This window comes from Callorhinus ursinus, unplaced genomic scaffold (assembly GCF_003265705.2).
Source record: "Callorhinus ursinus isolate GAN/ISIS: 27379988/994484 unplaced genomic scaffold, GSC_fseal_2.0 scaffold41, whole genome shotgun sequence".
Taxonomy (NCBI): domain Eukaryota; kingdom Metazoa; phylum Chordata; class Mammalia; order Carnivora; family Otariidae; genus Callorhinus; species Callorhinus ursinus.
The window spans coordinates 11,918,501-11,937,839 of NW_027397103.1; the positions used below are offsets into that span (position 1 = coordinate 11,918,501).

The following is a 19,339-nucleotide window of genomic DNA, read 5'->3' on the forward strand; positions in this document are numbered from 1 at the left end:
CTCAGGGAGGAAAACAGAGGCCCGTGACCCAGAATCACGGGGGAGAGGGTCCTCCTGGGTGGTGGGCTCTGCCAGAAGGCGCAACAATGGTTGTGGGGAATGGATGCATTTTGGGGCTGGCCTCGGGCCATGGCCACCAAAGGTTCTAACTGAGCCAGTCTCTCCTGCTCAGGGGGACCCCTGTCCCCTCAGGCCTGGTCACCGGGGAAGGAGCTGCCTGCACCTGTCTAAACCCAGCCTTGGTCACTCATGGCTCAGGAGCACCCACCAAGGTGGGGAGCAGGAGGGGGTGAGGCCGGGGTCTAGCTCGTCAGGCCAGCCTTCCCGGCAGGGGCAGCGTGAGGAGTGGCCGTAGGGGACCACAGCCTGCCCACAGCTGCATCGTGGGCGAGGGCCTCGCTCCTGGGGCCTGAGCCACCCCCACATCAACACCCTACAGAAAGAGAGCAAACTCTGCACTCAGTGTAAACCAAAGTTCTTGCAAAGGCCTACAGCCTGACCCGCGTCACCTCCCTGCCCTCGTTCCCTCTCGAGTCCCCTCAACTCTGCTCTAGCACCACCAGCCTCCCTGAGGCTCCTCAAACACACCAGGCACATTTCCACCTCAAGGCCTGGGCACTGGCTCTGCCCTCCGCTTGGAACGTGCTTCCCAGAGATGTCCACCTCTTTGCTCAACTGTCACCTTCTCAGAAGGACCGATTTAAAGTGCCACCCGCCATGCTCATCTCTCTCACTTTATTTTCCGCCTGAGCACTCACCACCTTCCATCATATTCTACACTGGCGCTATTATTGCTGTTACCTAGAGTCTGCCTCTTCCACTAGAACATGAGCCCCTTGAGGGCAGAAGCTTTTTGGTTTCACTGATGGATCCTGGTGCCTGGGAATAGGAGGTGCTTCATAAGAATCCTCCAAATGACCCAGCGCACAGGTGGATGGGTCCTTCAGTAGCCCCCGGGGGCTCCCCCGAGTGCCTGGTGAGGCTCCTCCCTCCCTTCGGAGCGGTGCGCACACCCCAGCAGGGACCCGGCAGGGCCTACCTTGTAGTACTTGCCGTAGATGTCAGACACCATCATGATGATGGGGAAGCCCATGAAGGTGACCAAGGACAGCTGCCACGAGAGGCTGAACATGAAGACCACCACGCCCGTGACCTTGACCGTGTTCCGCAGGAAGATGTTGATATTCTGGGAGACCAAGTCACTGACCATGGTGGTGTCTGAAGTGAGGCGGGAGATGAGGTCCCCTGGAACACAGGCAGTTCAGTTCCCACTGTGGCAATGGGGCCACTGGGTCGGGGGCAGGGCAGGAGGCATGAAGGGGTTTCCGAGACAGGCACCACAGGCCTCGGGCCTCCCCTTCCTTCTGGGCGGGGAGGGGAAGGGAGAGAAGAGGAGACACCCCTCGAGGGCTGCTCTAAACCCAGCCCCCGTCACTAGCATCTCGTGACATCACATCCCACCATACGCGGGAGGCAGTTGAGGCTCAGAAAGGGAAGCTGGTGCCACGCGGCCCGTCCCTGACTGAGCCGGAACCAAAGCCATCTCTCCTCCCTGTCACTGGCAGAGGGGATAACTCCCCTCTTCCCTCAGAGAGAAACAATCATCTGGGCCGTGGGGAGGAGAAACGTTCAGCACTTGGCCGGGCTAAGAGCTTCACAACTCGACGGTAGCTCCTACTATTGTTCCCATTTTTGAGATGAGAAAACAGAGGCTCAGAGGGGCTAAGTTAGTGAATGGTGGAGCCAGGGCTGGGCCGCAGGCCGGTCTGTCTCAGAGCCTGGGATCTTGATCTTACACTGTACTGCCCTGCACCCAACCCCTCACACCCCCTTGGAGCTGAGCCTCTCAGGCCACAGGCTTGGATAGTTCTGGCCTTTGTGGTTCCCAAAGAGCAGTGGAAAGCAAGGCCTTGGCTCCTGCAGGGATCTCGGCTGGCCTGGCCAGGGTCCTCCTACAGTGGCCATAGCTCATACCGAAACCTCAGCCAGCAGACCAGCTTCCCGGCCTCAGGCAGGGCCTCCTGGAGCGTTTCTATCCTGAACAGGATAGCAGGAAAAACCAGCCATGGAACTCCCCGACGTGAGACAAGCCCCCCCGCCCCCGGGCCCCCCTGCCGGAGGTCACCCCAGGCCACGGGAGGACCAACCTGTGCGATTCTCGTCAAAGAAGCTCATCTCCTGGGACACCAGTGAGCGGAAGAGACGGTTCCGAAGGCGAATGTTCAGTCTGGCAAATATGAGGGTAAAAATGCCGCCCCGAATACCTGCGGCAAATGAGCTAATTGCAGATAAGAGATGTTATATATAGCACGACGTCCTTGCGACAACCAACAGCCATAACCCGGCTGCCCCCTCCCGCGGCTGGCAGGCGTGGGCCCCCTGCAGGGCAGACACAGGGAGGGACCCAAGCTCGAGCCCCTTTCCAGGGCTGGTACCACCACACAGTCTCCCTTGTTCCCCAACTGGAGTCCCCAAGATGAGAGCAGAGAGGGGTCGTGTTTACCAGGGACAAGGGACCCAATGCTGCCAGCCAGACCCCTCTTCCTTCCAGAACAGCACAGACGAGGCTGTCCCTGGTTTCCCGTTTGGAGAGTAGCCAGGGAGAGTAAAAGGGGAACCTTGAGGCCTGAAGCCAATTTTAGGGACAAGAAGGTATGACTCGAGGGCAGGGCGCAACTGAATGGATACGGGTTCTAAGCCAGTTTGGTTGTTGGTTACCACGATGACCGGCTGAGTGACAGGCTCACCAGGGGCATCTCCTGGGCCTCCCTGACCTCCCCTCCCCTGCTGCAGGCCTGGAGGAGGGGGGTGCGGGGGTGGGAGCCGGCTACCTGCCGATGGCCAGCAAGCACATGACAATGACCGCCGTGCTGAACTGCTCCATGCTCTTCTGGATGACGATGCCATCAATGGCCCGGCCGGTGTAGTAGGGAAGGAAGGTCTCTCCTGCCAGGAGACAAGGTGGGCTCAGGGGGCATCTGCAGCGGGGGGGAGCCCGTACCGGGCCTCCTGAGCCTCGGGAAGCCCACACACCACGTGTTCCGCTCAATCCTCTGATGGGGTTTTCTCTCCTGGCAAACTTCTGCTTCTCACCATGGCGGGAGGCAGGGTGGGGGCCTGTACTGCTTCAGGCCCCCTCTTTTCAGAGACCAGGAACACAGGAAACATGGGTTATTCAATCTATACTGGGGTGGTCTTGTTAATAACGGGCACCAGGCCTGAGCATAAGAAGCCACGGGACTGATTCCCCTCTGCAGGCTCTGCAGCTGGTCCTGTTATCAGCCCATTTTACGGAAGAGGGCAATGGAGCGGGAAGGCGAGGGGATGCTCAACAGGCCGCACGGCCAAAGTTCACTTCCTTCTCGCTGGCGGAGGGCGCAGAGTCCAAATTCTAGAACCTCAGAAGATGTGGATTTTCTGGTTCCAAGCAGTGCTGGAAATGGCCACCCAGCCCCTTTTGGTGAAGCACTTCGGAGTTTGCCATGTGATTTCGTACCCATTATACTACCGTATCTTCAGACCAACGCTGGGGGTGGTGTGGGGAGAGGGGGCAAGCGGGATGTCACCCCCATTTCACAGAGGTGAACAGGAGAGTCAGAGGCTGGGTGATTTGCCTGGGGTCACACAGCACAGGGAAGTTAAGAGGAAGGGCCAGAACTCAAACCCAAACTGGCCTCCCGTTCGGGGGCTCTTTCCTACCCCTTCCTTCCCAATAACCCAGAAAGCCTGCTGCTATCCTGTGGGGATGATGGACACGGAACTGAAGGTGGTCAGACCAGGCTGTGTCCTCACTGTCACTATGCCTCTTTCCTTGGGCATACAGTAGGCGCTCAGTAAGGGTCAGTGAATGAACCCCGACCCGCTGTGTGTGCGACAGTGAGGCCTTCTGTGGGGTTCTGCTGCCCTCTGCTGGTCTTGGCACAGGGACCACAAGGTGGCGGCCTCGAGGGCCCAGTCTCCACAGTCCTCCATTAGATGGGGTTTCTCGCTGTGGACACTGTGGAGTCCACCTGAGTTGAAGTTCAGCCTCAGTTTACCCGCAGCAAAAAAAAGGGCATCGGCGAGCTCCAAGAGCAGCTCGACTTCAGCAAACACTGATGATGGTATCAAGCACAACAAACACGGAGCCCTTCCTGGGTAACAGGCGTTGCGCTAAGCATGTGCGCAAACTCTTGTTGAATCCACGCAAGAATCACACGAAACTCTCCAATGCATTGGCATACCCTGGGCCTCCACCTTCAAAATATTGTTGGCCTTTGAACAACGGGGGTTTGAACTGCGCAGGCCCACTTACATGTGGGTTTCTTCCATAAATGCAGTACTGGACTGTAAGTGTATTTTCCTTATGATTTTTCCCACTAACGTTGTCTTTCCTGTGGCTCGCTTTATTCTAAGAATACAGTGTATAATACATAGAACATACAAAATAGGCGCTAATCTCCTGTTTATGTCACCAGCAAGACTTCCAGTCAATGGGCTATTCGTAGTTAAGCTCTAGGGGAATCAAAAGTCATACGTGCGTTTTCAACTATTCCCCGTACTGTTCAAGGGTCAACAGTATCTCCAGAATCCAACCTCTTTCACTGCCCCTACTGCTGCCACCTGGGTTCAAATCTCCAACCTCACTCGGACTTCCTCAGCCAACTCCTGGTCCTCCCTGCTGCCACCCTGTTCCCATCAGTCTGTTCTCCACCCAGCATACAGTGGGGCCCTAGGAAACCCAAGTCAGACCTTGTCACTCCTCAGGCTTCCATCTCATTCAGGGTAAAAATCAAAGCCCTTACAGTGGCCAATGGCACCCTACATGACCAGGCACCTGCTACTGCCCCGACTTCATCTTCTACTTTCTTTCTGCCTACCCGCCCTCCCCCCACACACACATTGCTCCAGCTACGCTGGCCTCTTTGCCTTTCCTTTCACAACCAGGCCCCTTCCTGCCTCAGGACCTTTGCACAGGCTGTTCCCTCTGCCTAGAGCATTGTTACCCTGGATATCTGCTCCCTCACCTTTTCCAAGTCTCCAATGCCCCCCAGTAATCCCATAGGTGTGCTATCACCAGTCTTCCCATTTTACAGATGAGGAAATAGAGGCTAAGGTACTTGCCCAAGGTTTTCTAGTTGGGTTGCTATGAAATCCATATAAAAGAATTTCAATGTATTAGGAGATGCTCCACACTAAAACTAACCTTTTTTCACAAGGGGCAGTTTTTCTTTTGGATCATGAGGTTTCAGAAAAAGCTGGCCCCACCTGGAGGCTTGCTGATTGAGAAAAATTATCAGTAGTCACAGTCCCTAACTTGTGTGAAGTACTTACTTTTGCCGGCACTGCACTCCAGCTCACCCAACTCACAAGAGCCCAGCGAAACCCCACTTTTGGGATGAGAAGCTGAGGCTTGGCCAGGTTCCGTAACCTTGTCTCAGGTGATCAGTGCAGTTGGGGGCCTGATCTCAAGTCCAAGTCCTTAACCTCGACGCAATCCTGCAGGCTGGCAGACTCTGCTCGGCTGTATTGTAGGACATCTGTATTCCCCGAGCACATAGCAGCTGACAACAGGGCCCCAGCGGTGGCGGGGGGGAAACGAGGTCGTGGGTGACATCTGCTTACACAGATAGGATGGTCATGTGTTCATTCATTCTGTGATCCTGCCTCTGTACCAGGTTGTGGGGGGGGGGGGCCGGGGTGAGTCAGACCTGGCCGAAAGGGCCCAAAGGGGCTCAAATCCTGGTGGGGGGGCAGGACAGTGGACGCATGATTTTTATGTCACCTGTGCTACAACTGAGGTGCAGATAAAGGATCACAGTCAGTATAACTCAAGAGGGCTTCTCGGAGCAGGGGACATTGAGATCTTGAAACATGAGCAGGAGAAACTATCTGGTTAAATGGAAAGGGGTCATCCCAATACTCGAAGCCACAAATATCTACTGGGAGCCCTCTAGGTGCCAGGAGCTATCTGCGGTGTCTTATTCATGTTAACTTACTGAACCTCATAAGCCCCTATTGCGGTAGGTACTGTTATTATGCCCATTTTACAGATGAGGAGACTGAGCCCCCGAGAGGTTAAGTAACTTGCATAAAATCACCCAGCGGTCAAGGGTCAGCTCTGGGGCTTGCCTGTCCTATCTGAGAACACTCTGGCTTTGGGGCCGCTCCCAGATGCTGTCTGTTAAATGTGTAACAACTCAGAACGGCTAACATTTCTGTGTACTTACCAAGTACACATTTCTGTGTACTTACCAAGCTTGTACCAAGCTCCGGACCTGTCTTTCTATCTGTTCTATTCAAGCTTTCCAATGTCATGAAACATGGGGGATGCTAACAATCCCCATTTCACAGAAGCAAGGCTCTGAAAGGGTCCGATAACTTGCCTGCAAGCACACAGCCAGGTAAGGAGCAGGACTGCAGTGCATGCCGAGGGCTTGTGGCCCCCGGAACCCATGGAATTTTGACCTTGAGATGTCACCTTCCCACCCACCTTGTCTGAGCAAGCACTTTTACACTGTTTGGGCCAGAACCACAGTAACAAATACATTTTACGTGACAAACCAGGACACACTTACATGTAGGCACACGTACCTAAAATAAAAGTTTCACCAAACAGTACTTACTCTTATCACAGAGAACATAATTCTGACGGTCTCTAGTATATTCTGCTTCATTACAAAAAATGCTTTGTTTGACCCAGTGATCCCACTTCCAGGAATTTATCCTACAAATACACCAACATTTATATGAAATGTGTATGAACAAGGTTATTTACTGTCAGAGAAAAAGACTCCAAACACCTTGACGGGCCAACAAAGGAGACCAACTAAATAATCTCTGGAATGGCCTCACAGTGGACTATTGAGCAGCCAAATAAAAGAATGAGGTACTGATTGGAAATTTCTAAAATACACCGTTAAGGGTGTATTAAGGGGCACCTGGGTGGCTCAGTCGTTAAGCGTCTGCCTTCGGCTCAGGTCATGATCCTGGGGTCCTGGGATCGAGCCCCGCATCGGGCTCTCTGCTCCGTGGGAAGCCTGCTTCCCCCTCTCCCACTCCCCCTGCTTGTGTTCCCTCTCTCCCTGTGTCTCTCTCTGTCAAATAAGTAAATAAAATCTTTAAAAATAAAATAAAATAAATAAAATAAAATAAAACACATGGTTAAGTGGTAAAAGCAAGACACGAAATAATGTGTGAGAGGTGGTGAGAGTAACAGGTTCATTTTTGCTTGTAGCTTCCAGAATGAAACCCTGGAAGAATATACAAGAAATGAAGAAAAGCGGTTTCTCACCCACTTGGAAGCTTCCGGAACATTTTCCTGTAGTTAGCCTTCAGCAGGGAGATCAGGGCAGTCAGAGGCAGAATTAGGAGTGAAACTCTCAATGTTTGCCTCTTCACATCAATTTGATGTTTGAACCACATGAATAAAATGTTAAAAGATTTAAGAGGAAGGATGCGGTAGTTATATCTACCCCCTGAGTTGCTTTCCAGGGTGCCTGCCAGGCCCCCTGGCTCCTCACTTACCCAGAGCCGCCACGATGAGGAAGGAGGAAGCTGCCACGAGGAAGGCCACGTCGGGCTTGGTGTAGGACAGCAGCTTTTGTAGCGTGGCCCCAGATGCCTGCTCACGAGGGGACCGGCGCTCCCCCGGGAAGCCCTCGGCCCCGGCCCCGGCCCCCGGCTCGAGGGCCTTGGCGTCCGGCCGCACCGTGGACAGTAACCACCAGAGCACGAAGGAGGTGGCGAGAGAGATGTAAGTCCACACAAAGAGGGCCCAGAACCACGGGTCCCGGACCGGCTTGCGCACCTCGGAGAAGAGCAACAGCTTGACCATGGTGTAGATGCCCACGAAGAGGCACACGAGGGCGATGATGGTCCAGGAGGCCCGAAGCCGCCGGGGCCCCAGGGCGCTGTTCTTGGCCACACCGATGGTGGCTCCCAGCAGAAGGCAGCTGCGGTACAGGCAGGCTGCCCACAGGTCCAGCACCGAGTCAAAGATGTTGAAGTGGCGGATGTCCTCCAGCAGGCTGCGGTCCAGGTGGCTGAGGATGTAGATGGCCGTGGTCATGCCAACGTCCATGCTCATGAAGGCCAGGGTCACCACCACCGCCTTCCACAGCTGCATTCTGCTGGCTGGCGGTGGGCAGGTGCCGAGGAGCAGGCTCTAGCTCATGGGGGCAAGGCCATGGTCCGTGGGGGCGAGGCCAGACCTATAGGGGGCAACAGGGCAAGGGGTTCAGGTTTGCGACTTGTTGGCTGTGTGACTGTGAGCAAGTGGCTTGAGTCTCTGGGCCTTGGTCTCCTCATCTGTCAGGTGGCAATGTCGGGAGCACTGAATTCACAGGACTGGTGTGAAGATCCCATTCATTTAAGGAATGTTTCCTGAGTACCAATGGGTATTGGGTGGGCCAGACTCTGTTCTCTGTATTGGGATTTAACAATGAACAAACACAAAGATCCCTGATTTTGTGGAGATGACATACCCATGTCAGAGACAGACAAACACAATAAGTAAATGATATAGTGTGTTAACATCTAGGGGCTGATGGGGCACCTGGGTGGCTCAGTCGGTTAAGCGTCTGCCTTCGGCTCGGGTCATGATCCCAGGGTCCTAGGATTAAGCCCCACGTCGGGCTCCCTGCTGAGCGGGAGGCCTGCTTTTCCCTCTCCCACCCCTGCTGCCTGTGTTCCTTCTCTCGCTATGTCTCTCTCTGTCAAATAAATAAATAAAATCTTTAAAATAATAATAATAAAAAAATAAAACAGCATGAGGTTCAGTGCGTGAACATCCGTTCTGGGCACAGCGCCTGGCTGTGATTGTTACCACTCTATACAGTGGGTGCATAATAGGGGTTTGTTTACTTCTCTCCTCCCCAAATCAGGCCTTAGACCAAGATTGGGGGGGGGTTGGTGGCCAAAGGCCCTAGAGCAACCCAGGGACTTTCACATCTGCCTGGAAGTTTCCAGAATATTCTCCTTCAGCCCAGGTTGCTCTTCATCCCCTGACCTAGGCCCTTCTGGTCTTCTGGAGCTTGATGTCTGCTTTGTCCAAAGCACTCCCCACACTGGGCCCCTTGGAACTGAGCCAGTGCCTAGGAGACCCCAGGAGCTGCAGGAACACTGCAGGATGTGGGGGCCTGGTGGCAATGTTTGGAAGTGGGACCTATCCAGGGCAGGACGGGGACTGGACTGGGGGTGTACCTCTGAGTGCTAGCTACCTCTTGACTTGGGTCCATCCCTTTTCTTCCTGGGGACTTTGTCATCCCATCTGCAAAATGTGCAAAGTTCTAGAGTCCCTAAGTGGAAAGGAGAGGCATGGAACACCAGGAGAGGTCACTCTGAGTAGTGACTGGGAAGGAGGTCAGCTTGAGAGACCCTCTCCCCCACAGCTCTGGTGCCCAAAGGCTAGTGGCTCATGTTCTGGAGTGACAGAAACCCCACATACCCCATGAGGCAGTTGCTTCCATATTGCCACATATAGTTGGGGAAACTGAGGCACAGGGAGGCAAAAGCATATGCCCCATATCACTCTGCCAACAAAGGCCCCAGCCAGGACTTGGGCCAGTATGTAAAGGATCCCAGCGCCTAACTCTCAACCTCTGTACTGCAGGCCTGGCACATAGCAGGTGCCTAATAAGTATAAGCAAACAGTTATGTAACACAGCCTTTCCTCTGGGCCGGGTCTTTTACATAACTTTTTAAAATTTTTTCTAAATAGCATTTAATTTAATTTAATTTTTTAAGTAGGCTCCATACCCAACATGGGGCTTGAACTCACGACCCTGAGATCAAGAGTCACACGCTCTACTGACTAAGCCAGCCAGGAACCCCAGGCCCGGCCTTTTATATAGGCCACACACTATATGTGTTTGCTTATTTAATCCCCGCAACGACTTGTGAGATTTGTACTATCCTCAACCCCATTTAGCAGATGGAGAAATCGAAGCCCAGAGAAGTTACGAACGTCTGCAAGATCACACAGCTGGTGAGTAGCAGAGCTGGGATTTGAATGCAGAGCTATCTGGCTCCAGAATCTGGGCTCTAAACTATGAAGCTAAAACACTTGTCAATATAACAAGTGCCGATAGGGAGTGTTTGTCTAAGGATTTAAATGCATAAATGTGATTTAAATACATGAATCTTCACAAGAACCCTGGGAGGTAGGGTCTATTATTCCCATTTTACAGTCAAGAAAACTGAAGCACAGAGAGGTTCACTGAGCTGTCCCAGATCACGCCGCTAGGCAGTGGCAGAGCTGGGATGTGAACCCAGGCCGTGGAGTTCCAAAGCCCTAATGCTTCAGAACAGCCTCTCCAGGGGTAGGCAAGACCCCCTAATGATGCTGGGGGGGGGCGTTGTCTGAGATGCAGAAAGGACCCTGGGGTGTGATAGTCCCTGAGCCTGGGCTCCGCCTAGAGCCCAGCACTTACAGGTAGACTCCAGTCAGTGCCCAAAAAGGCTCCCTTGTCAGCAGCTGCACCTGCAAGGGAAGCCGGGCTGAATGGAACCAAGGGCAGGCGAGGGAGCAGGGCTAGGGCTGGTGGGAACAGTCACCCCCTGCCCAGTCCCTTGCTCCAGCCCAAGCCCCAGCTGGGCTGCCAGAAAAGGTTCCTATCTGCTGCAATGCAGAGGCCTCGGGAAGCCAGTGAGTGGGTGAGCGTGAGTCGGAGCCCAGGGAGGGATGCTCCTGGCCCAGCGCCGCACCCGGCCTCCTGGCCAAGCCACTGCCTTCACCCCAGGCCCTGCCAGCCACCTTGGCTGTTGCTCGCCTCCTGGTGGGCACAAGGAGTTCCTGGGCCCTGGAAGGGAGCTGGGGTACAGAAGTGGGACAGGAGAGAGATTTGCCAGACACCAGCTGAGGGACTTGGCCCACTCTTCCTGCTCCCGCTCCCAGTCACTGGGGGAGTTCCTTCCCAACACCCCTCTGCTTGGGGTAATGTCAACCCCATTTGACAGTCACCAGCAAGGGGACCCCGACTGTTTATCTTCACCAGCATAAGCAAAGTTTCACACTCCAGCATCACAGACCATCTGAACCACATTATATGGATGGGGAAACTGAGGCACAGAGAAGCAGCAGGGGGTGAAGCCTGTCTAGAGTCACCCAGCAAGCTGAGGACAGAGTAGCTATGGCACCACGGCCCCATACTCCCAAGGGCTGAGTCCTTGTACTCCAGGCTCTGATGGAGCAGAATCCAGCTCGGGTCGGGTTACAGCCCTCAGTGGGGACAGGCTACTCTGTTATTTTTAAAATTTACTGAGCAGGAGGGTGAGGGGGACCAGACCACCAGCCAAGACTGTGAGGAGGGGAGGATGGGGACCCCCGGGTGGCTTGGAGGCACAGCCCTGCTTTCCAGCTGCCTGATCTGGTGGATGCAGCCGAGCTCAGCCAGGTGGAGCTGGAGGGCAAAGTGTGAGCACATGGGTGGCAAGAGAGGCCCGAGGGACAAGGACAAGGTGGTGGCCAGAGGCCAGAGCAGGCCCTGTCCAGGATGTGACATGGCCCGGGAAGACAGGGGCAACTCGCCTTGCCCCCAGACGCTAAGGAATGGCACAGGATTAGCAAGTGACCCCATCCCCACAGGGGGTCCTGCCAAAGGCTTTTAGTCTCAGTAGAAATGGTGGTTGGGGCACCTCCAGCCATCAGCTGCACGGAAGGCAAGTCTGCAACACCCAGGAGATAATAAATGACAATTATTATCACAACCGTAACAGCTACCGTTTACGGCACGCTACTCACTGCCAAACAGTGGGCTAAGTGCCCGGCACCTCCCATTCTCGTTCATCCTCGCCCCTATTGTGGGAGGTCCTCACGTAATCACCCCCACTTTACAGGTGGGGAAACGGAGGCCTGGGGAAGTTAGGTGGCGTGCAGACAATAGGCAAAGGCAGGACTGAAACCCAACACTTGACTCTCTGGGTGGGACGTGCCCAGGCTACTCAGGGACCACGACAAAAGGGTCCTCAAGGACCTAGGTGGTCCAAGCAGTTTGATCCACTCCTAACGTGGTGAACTTTCCACCCCAAATTGTCATTTGCCCAGCAGTGGAAAGGCCCATTCACTGCTCAGCAAACACTGGCCAATGGAGGGTGGTGCCACTGGGGGGTTTCGGGCCATAGCACCAGGACTGGGCTGGATCCACTTTGTTCCATCCTGACTCCAGCCTTGCTCAGCCCACCACATCTCATGCTGGGACTGGCCCTCTCTCAGAGACTTGGGAAAGTTGTTTTAGGTCACCCGTGGCTCCAGGCGAAGGCCAACTGGGGAACTACGGTGGCCTTCCTACAACCCTCCTCTGGTCACCTGCCACCTGCCCTCCGAAGCAGGGATGGAGGCCAGCCTATCTCCAGGGGGTGAGGCAGTGGGCAGAAGACACTGAATCCTGTCAGACCAGCTTAAAGCTATCTTAAGTGACATCAGGTGGGGGAAGGCGGCATCCTGTTTTAACACAGACCCAGAAATAAGGGAGGAGCCCCTGGGAACCCACAGGCCTACTGCCAGGGTGGATGCGTGTGGAACGTCAGCCCACTGACCAGCAGGGGAGACTGAGGGGAACCGTCTGCCAAGATCTGCAGGCCCAGGTCGGAACCCGCAGGCTTCTGCCACAGCCAGGGTGCTCAGGCCCCGTGGGCAGGCGCCGCTGTAGAACGCGGGGAGCCCTGGGAAGTCGCACAGTACGTTCCTAGGGGGAGAACAGCCATCCCAGGATCCTCCCCAAAAGGCGCCCACACCATTTTCCAAGAGGCAGCGGCGCGTGAGGAGTTAAAAAAAAAAAAAAAAAAAAGAAGCAACATTCGCCCTGCGGGCGTGGAAAGGATGCGGCTGCAGGGATGGGGGGCTGGGACCTGCAGCCGAGGGCGCCTGGGGACAGGGGCGGAGGCGAGAAGGCTCCCAGAAGGGTGCCACCTTCAACAGTGATGCCTACTCCACCTCTGAGGCAGGGGGACCCAGACGCCCCCAGCCCGTGTCCGGCTTGGCACCCCGGCTAGAGAACGACCCGTCCGGGGTTGCCGGGCGCCGCGGTCTTACCTGTTACCTTACCTGGCACCAGGTGAGCCGTGAGGAGGGGGCGCAGTGGGCTTGGGTCGTCAGGGGCGCAGGTTCCGCGCAGGTCATTGGCGACTGCGCCCCGCGCCGCGCTCGCTCCGCTCCTGCCGCCGCTCCTCCCCGCCTCCCACCCCCGCTGCGCCGCGGCAAGGTCGGAGCGGAGCCCGGCTGGCGCCCAGGCCGGCTGACGGGTGGGGCGGGGCGGGGCCTCTGGGGGCGGGGCCAGAGCTAGCCCCCCCCCCCTCCCGCCGGGCCCTCCAGCTCTGTGCTCCAGGTCTGGAGGGCCCAGGCCCAACCTGGGGGGCGGCAGCTCTTTAATGGGTCTTTTCCTCTGGAGGGACAACCTGCCAGCCCATGAGGGTGGGGGCTATGATCTTTCCTTCCTTCCTTCATTTCCTCCCTTCCTCCCTCTTTGCCTTTCTCTCTGTCTCTTTCTTTCTTCCAACAACTATTTGTGCAGCATCTACTATGTGCCTTGTGCCATTCTAAGCTGTTGAGATACAACAGTGAACAAACAGAATCCCTGCCCTGCTGGAGCTGACACTCTAGTGAGGGAGTCAGGCAATACATATGATAAATAAGTCAATTATATCTGTTGGAAGGGAATACATTTTACAGAGAGAAACAGAGCAGGGTAGTAGAGATTGGGGTAGGGGAAACAGCAACACCGAGTGACCGCTAGGTGCTGGGTGCTAGGAATACGGCTGAGTGTGAAAAAAGGAAAACCCCCATCCTCTGCAGAATAGGGGAGACAGGAAATCAACAGGTATATACATAAGATAATTTCATTTGGTGGTAAGTGCCATAAAGGAATAAAACTGGGTGAGGCCATGGAAAGTGACACAGGGCTACCCGAGCTGGGCAGGGCTCTCTGGGAAAGGTGCAAGGTGAGCAGGCTTCTAGGCAACGGGTGTGGCCTGAACCAAGAGCCTGGGAGAATAGGCCAAGGCCAGAGTGGGTGGCAGGTGGGGCAATATATCGCCTCTCCTCTCCGCCCTTCAGTCAAAGGCTTAAAGCACTCTGAATTTAAAACAGCCTCTGCCACTCACATGGGACAGCCTCCTTCAAGGAGAATTTGGCAAAGTTCAGATTTTAAAAAGCTTTTTTTTTTTTTGACCCAGTAGGAATTTCTTCTATAGATAAGACTGGTAGAGGGGAGCAAAGATCCTAGTCTGCAGATAGTTACTGTAGTAGCAAAACTCTGAAAATATCCTAAATACCCTTCCTTAAGGGACTGGCCAAATCATTACAGAGCGGGGCGCAACAGACCACCCTGTGGCAGGGGAAAAAACAATGAATGTATGTATGTGTTTGTATACAGAAGTTACGTAAAGGTATGGAATGACCTCCTAAACGGATTGAGTAAAAACAAGGGACAGAATAAAGTTGGAGTAGTTAATGTTTGTGCAAAAACAAAAGCAAATATATGACTGTACGTGAAGAAAGTATCCTGGATGGGCTATCCAAAAGTCAGAGTGACTCAGAGCTGGGTCCAGATCCAGGCTCCGTCATTTTTGCTGTGTGGAAACAGCTGACATGGTATTGAAGGAGAAAAGCAACGTTGGAGGGCTGATGCTGCATGACTTCGAGACTTACTCTAAAGCTACAGTAATCAAGACAGTGTGGTTTTGATGAACGAACAGACACAGAGATCAATGGAACGGTATAGAGCATCCAGAAATAGACCCCTATAAATATAGTCAACTGATCTTTGACAAAGGAACAAAGGCAGCACAACGGAACAAACACAATCTTTTCCACAAATGGTATTGAAACAACTGGACTGCAACATGCAAAAAAAAAAAAAAATCTAGACTCAGACCTCACACCTTTCACAAAAATTAACTCAAAATGGACCAAAGACCTAAATGTAAAACGCAAAACTATAAAACTCTTAGAAGATAGGAAAAAATCTGGATTTTTAGGTGCAACATCAAAGGCACAATTCATGAAAGAATTGACAGGCTGAACTTCATGACAATCAAAAACTTCTGCTCTGCAAAGATGCCGTCAAGAGAATGAGAAGACAAACCACAGACTGGGAGAAAATATTTGCAAAAAATATATCTGATGAAGGTCTGTTATCCAAAATATACAAAAACACTTAAAACTCGACAATTAAAAAAACCCCAAATAACCCAATTTAAAAAAGAGGCAAAAGACCTGAACAGACACCTCACCAAACAAGATATACAGATGGCAAATAAACGTATGAAATGATGCTCAACGTCATATCATTAAGAAATTGCGAATTAAAACAACATGATACCATTACCTACCTAACAGAATTGCTAAGATCCAAAACACCGACAACACCAAATGCTGGTGAAGATGTGAGCGACAGGAACTCTCATTCACTGCTGGTAGGAATGTAAATAGTAGAGTTACTTTCGACGGGTTTGGTGGTTTCTTATAAAACTAAACATCCTATTACTGTATGACTCAGCAATCATGCCCCTAGGTATTGGCCCAAATGAGCTGAAAACTGATGTCCACATAAGAGCCTGCAAGTGGATGTTTATAGCAGCTTTACTCATAACTGCTGAAACTTGGAAGCAAGCAAGATGTCCTTCAGTAGGGGGATGGATCAACTGTGGCCCATCCAGACAATATAGTATTATTCAGTTATCGAGCCACTAAAAGACATGGAGGAAACATAAATGCCTATTACTAAGTGAAAGAAACAATCCGAAAAGACTATATGCTGATACCAATTATATGACATCCGGAAAAGACAGAACCATGGAGGTGGTAAAAGGATCAGTGGCTGCCAGGGGTTGGGGAGGAGGGAGGGATGAACAGGTGGAGCACAGAGGATTTTGAGGGCAGTGAAACTATTCTGTATGAGACCACAGTGGTAGATATGTGTCATTCTACATTGCCCCAAACCCCAGAAGAGACAACTCCAAGAGTGAACCCTAGTGTAAACCATGGACTTTGGGTAATAACGTGTAACAAATGTACCACTCTGGTGAGGGATGTTGATAGTGGGGGGGAGTGGGGCATATGGTCAATCTCTGTACTTGCCACTCAGTTTTGCTGTGAAACCTAAAACTGCTCTGAACAGTAAAGTCCAGGGGCGCCTCCGTGGCTCAGTTGTTAAGCGTCTGCCTTCGGCTCAGGTCATGATCCCAGGGTCCTGGGATCGAGCCCCGCACTGGGCTCCCTGCTCCGTGGGAAGCCTGCTTCTCCCTCTCCCACTCCCCCCTGCTTGTGTTCCCTCTCTCGCTGTCTCTGTCGAAATAAATAAAACCTGAAAATAATAATAATAATAAACAGTAAAGTCCAGGGGCGCCTGGGCGGCTCAGTTGGTTAAGTGGCTGCCTTCGGCTCAGGTCATGATCCCAGGGTCCTGGGATCGAGCCCCACATCGGGCTCCTTGCTTGGCGGGGAGCCTGCTTCTCCCTCTCCCTCTGCCTGCCACTCCCCCTGCTTGTGTGCGCGCTCTCTCTATCAAATAAATAAAATCTTAAAGAAAGTAAAGTCTATTATAAAAAAGGTTAAAATGGTAAGTTCTATATTATGTATATTTTACTGCAAAAGATAAATTACAGGTGTTCCTAGCAGCTTCATTCGAGACATCTCCAAACTGGAAACAATACAAGCGTCTTTCAGCTGCAGAATGGCTCGGGGGATGGAGTGGGCCCCCAGTGGAATGCTAGGCAGCCACGAAGAAGCACGAGCGCCCACTACACCGGACAACAGCCATGAATCTCACCAACAGAATGCTGAGTCAAAGACGCAGTATACAAAACAATACATGGTATATGATTTTATTTGTACCAAATTCAACAGCAGGCCAGACTAATCCTGGCTCTTAGGAGTCAGGGTAGTGATTGGCCTTCGGAGGTGGGTAGTGGCTGAGCAGGGACACGGTGGGGGCTGGAATGTTTTGTTTTGGGAACCGGATGCTGGTTACATGGGTGTGTCTAGTTTATAAAAATTCACCAGCTGTACACCAGAGATGTGCCCTTTTTTGTAGTGTGCTCTATATGAATTCAAAAGAATGTGTATAGATACATAGAATTACACGTAATTGCAACATGCATATACACATGGACGTATGCATATGTACACACCCCCACAAATACACTCTGGAATCAGATAGAAAGATGGGTACTGTAATTCTGGTCCTGTCACTTACTAGGTTTATGGCCCTAGACAGGCCCCTGTACTTCACGGAGCCTCATCTGTAAAATAGGTTTAATAATATCTCAAACAGGAGCACCGCCTAGCTGGCTCATTTGGCAGGGCGTGCGACTCTTGGCTCTCGAGGTTGAGTTCGAGCCCCACATTGGGTGTAGAGATTACTTAAAAAAAAAATCTTAAAAAATATGTAATACCTCACACAGACAACAAAAACACATCAGTGCTGGTTGAGAGCACATGGATCAAGTACTATTAATATTCCTTGCTGTTGTTCCCTTTGGCGATTGAGCCCAGGCTGGGGCGGGGTAGGGGTGGAGACACTGCTTCCAAGGAGAAGGGGGACCACTGGGAGAGCCAGTCTAAACTGATAAGCAGAACACGCTCATCTTGCAAACTGCTGCAAAGGGAGAAATCTAACAGTGTGCACTGGGGGGAGGATGCATGTGCCAGGCCTGCCTTGGGCCTCTGGGGGAGGAAGATGGGGTAGTGCACACAGAACTGGGGACATGGATCCTTTCCTGGAGAGCAGGGCCCTTCGCTGTCGCTGGGCAATCAAGACACCCATGAAAGTTTAAACACCTTCTCAGGGCACACAGCTCCGGGCTGGGGAGCTGGGTCCTTGAGGAGGAAGCGGCCCTGAGGGTCATTCTCCCCCTTGGGGAAGACTGGCACCTTCAGGAGGGTTGGGCTGGGTCCCAGGACCCGTGACCCAGTAACCTAGATTTATTGCCTGAAGAGGGGAAAGGGCACCGAAGGAGAAAGAAAACAGACTCCTGTTCCATTCCAGACTCCACTACTTGCGAGCTGTGTGGCCTTGGGTGGGCCATTCAACCTCTCTTTCGTTTTCCACCTCTGTAAAATGGGGACAACTCCTACCTCATACGGTTTGTTGCGAGGATTTGGCAGCTTCCCTTCACATGTAGAGTAAAATCCAAAATGTTAACAGTGGTCTCCAAAGCCCAGTGATTTGGCTCGAGTACCACTCTGGCGTCATCCCCTAGGACTTGCCCTCTTGTACGCCTTGCTGCTCTTCAAGCATGGCAAGCTCATCCCACTGCAGGGGCATTGCCCTTTTAATTCCCCTGCCTAGAACTCTTTGCTGCCAGATCTTGCTGCAGCCATTGGAGCTCGGCTGAAATGTCACTCTTTGGGAGGCTTTCTCCGGTCATTCGGTCTAAAGCGGCCACCTCCAAGGCACTCACCATCCCATCACCTGGCTTTCTTCCCAGCACTTACGACTGAATGAAAATAACTTGATCTTGTATTTATTTCCTTCCTTACTCCTGTCTCCCCACCTTGACTGAGCTTCAGAAGGGCAGGGAGCTTATGTCACTCAAAACACGCTTCCACATGCTCACATGCAAACCTCCCACACTCAGGATGGTCTTGCTGCCCCTGGCCAGCCAGTGTGAAAACCAATCAGGCTGTTGGTGTGGGTTTTTCCCTGAGAGCAGAAGCCTCTTCCCAGCCCCTCCAGGTGCTGGCGGGAGCCCTGGACCTGCAGACATGCTGGTGGAGAAAGCTGGAGAGGGCAGCCTGGCATGGTCGCACAGGATGTGAGGGTCTCCCACCTCCCTCTGGGGCCCTGGGGCTTCGGTAGGAGCCACAGGCAGGCCTCGGGGCCCAATTTGCCACAGAGCTGGGAGGAACCAGGGACCGTGTTGGATGTGTGAGTGTGGGTGATAGGTGTGTGAGGATGAGTGTGTGGCTGTGCCTGTATGTGAAGTGTTGTGTATGAGTGGGTGTGAGTGTGTCAAAAGTATGAGCATACTTGTGATGGTGTGTGCATGTGTGTGAGCACAGAAGGGTGTGTTTGAGTGCGTTATGTGTCTCACTGCGAATGTGAATGAGTGTAAACCCGTGCATACACGGGGCGGGGGGCAGAGGCAAGCATCAAGAAAATAAATGCTAACAAGCACAAAGAGAAAATCTGCAATCCCTCATAATCCAACCACTCAGAGAACCCCTGTTGCGGTGAACCCTGGGGCAGGCAGGTCGCCGCCCCTCTCTGAGCCTGTTTCTCCAACTGTAACGAGGGTGACATACTACTACCTCGCTCAAAGCCTTGCTGTATGGATGAAAGGGCAGAAGGTGAAAGTCGGCCAACAGGAGTTACCATTCGTGGTCACCTGTGTATCCGGGCTAAGAGCTGGACTCTCG

The 19,339-nt window shown here is 53.0% G+C and overlaps 1 protein-coding gene across 5 annotated transcripts in view; it reads right to left on the reverse strand.

The window, feature by feature from the left end:
- ABCB9 (ATP binding cassette subfamily B member 9) overlaps positions 1–19,339 on the reverse strand; it is a 41,061-nt gene that overhangs the window by 14,099 nt on the left and 7,623 nt on the right. For 2 of the 5 annotated variants that reach the window (XM_073881253.1, XM_073881256.1), the window contains 4 exons: positions 7,507–8,192; positions 2,832–2,946; positions 2,148–2,278; positions 1,040–1,245 (listed from right to left, as the gene is read on the reverse strand). In XM_073881253.1, the coding sequence (XP_073737354.1) occupies positions 1,040–1,245; positions 2,148–2,278; positions 2,832–2,946; positions 7,507–8,107 (1,053 nt within the window). In that variant the 5' untranslated portion in view covers positions 8,108–8,192. Of the gene's footprint in view, positions 1–1,039; positions 1,246–2,147; positions 2,279–2,831; positions 2,947–7,506; positions 8,193–13,012; positions 13,161–19,339 lie in introns of those variants that run through there. The other 3 variants (XM_073881252.1, XM_073881254.1, XM_073881255.1) reach the window with 3 other exon arrangements.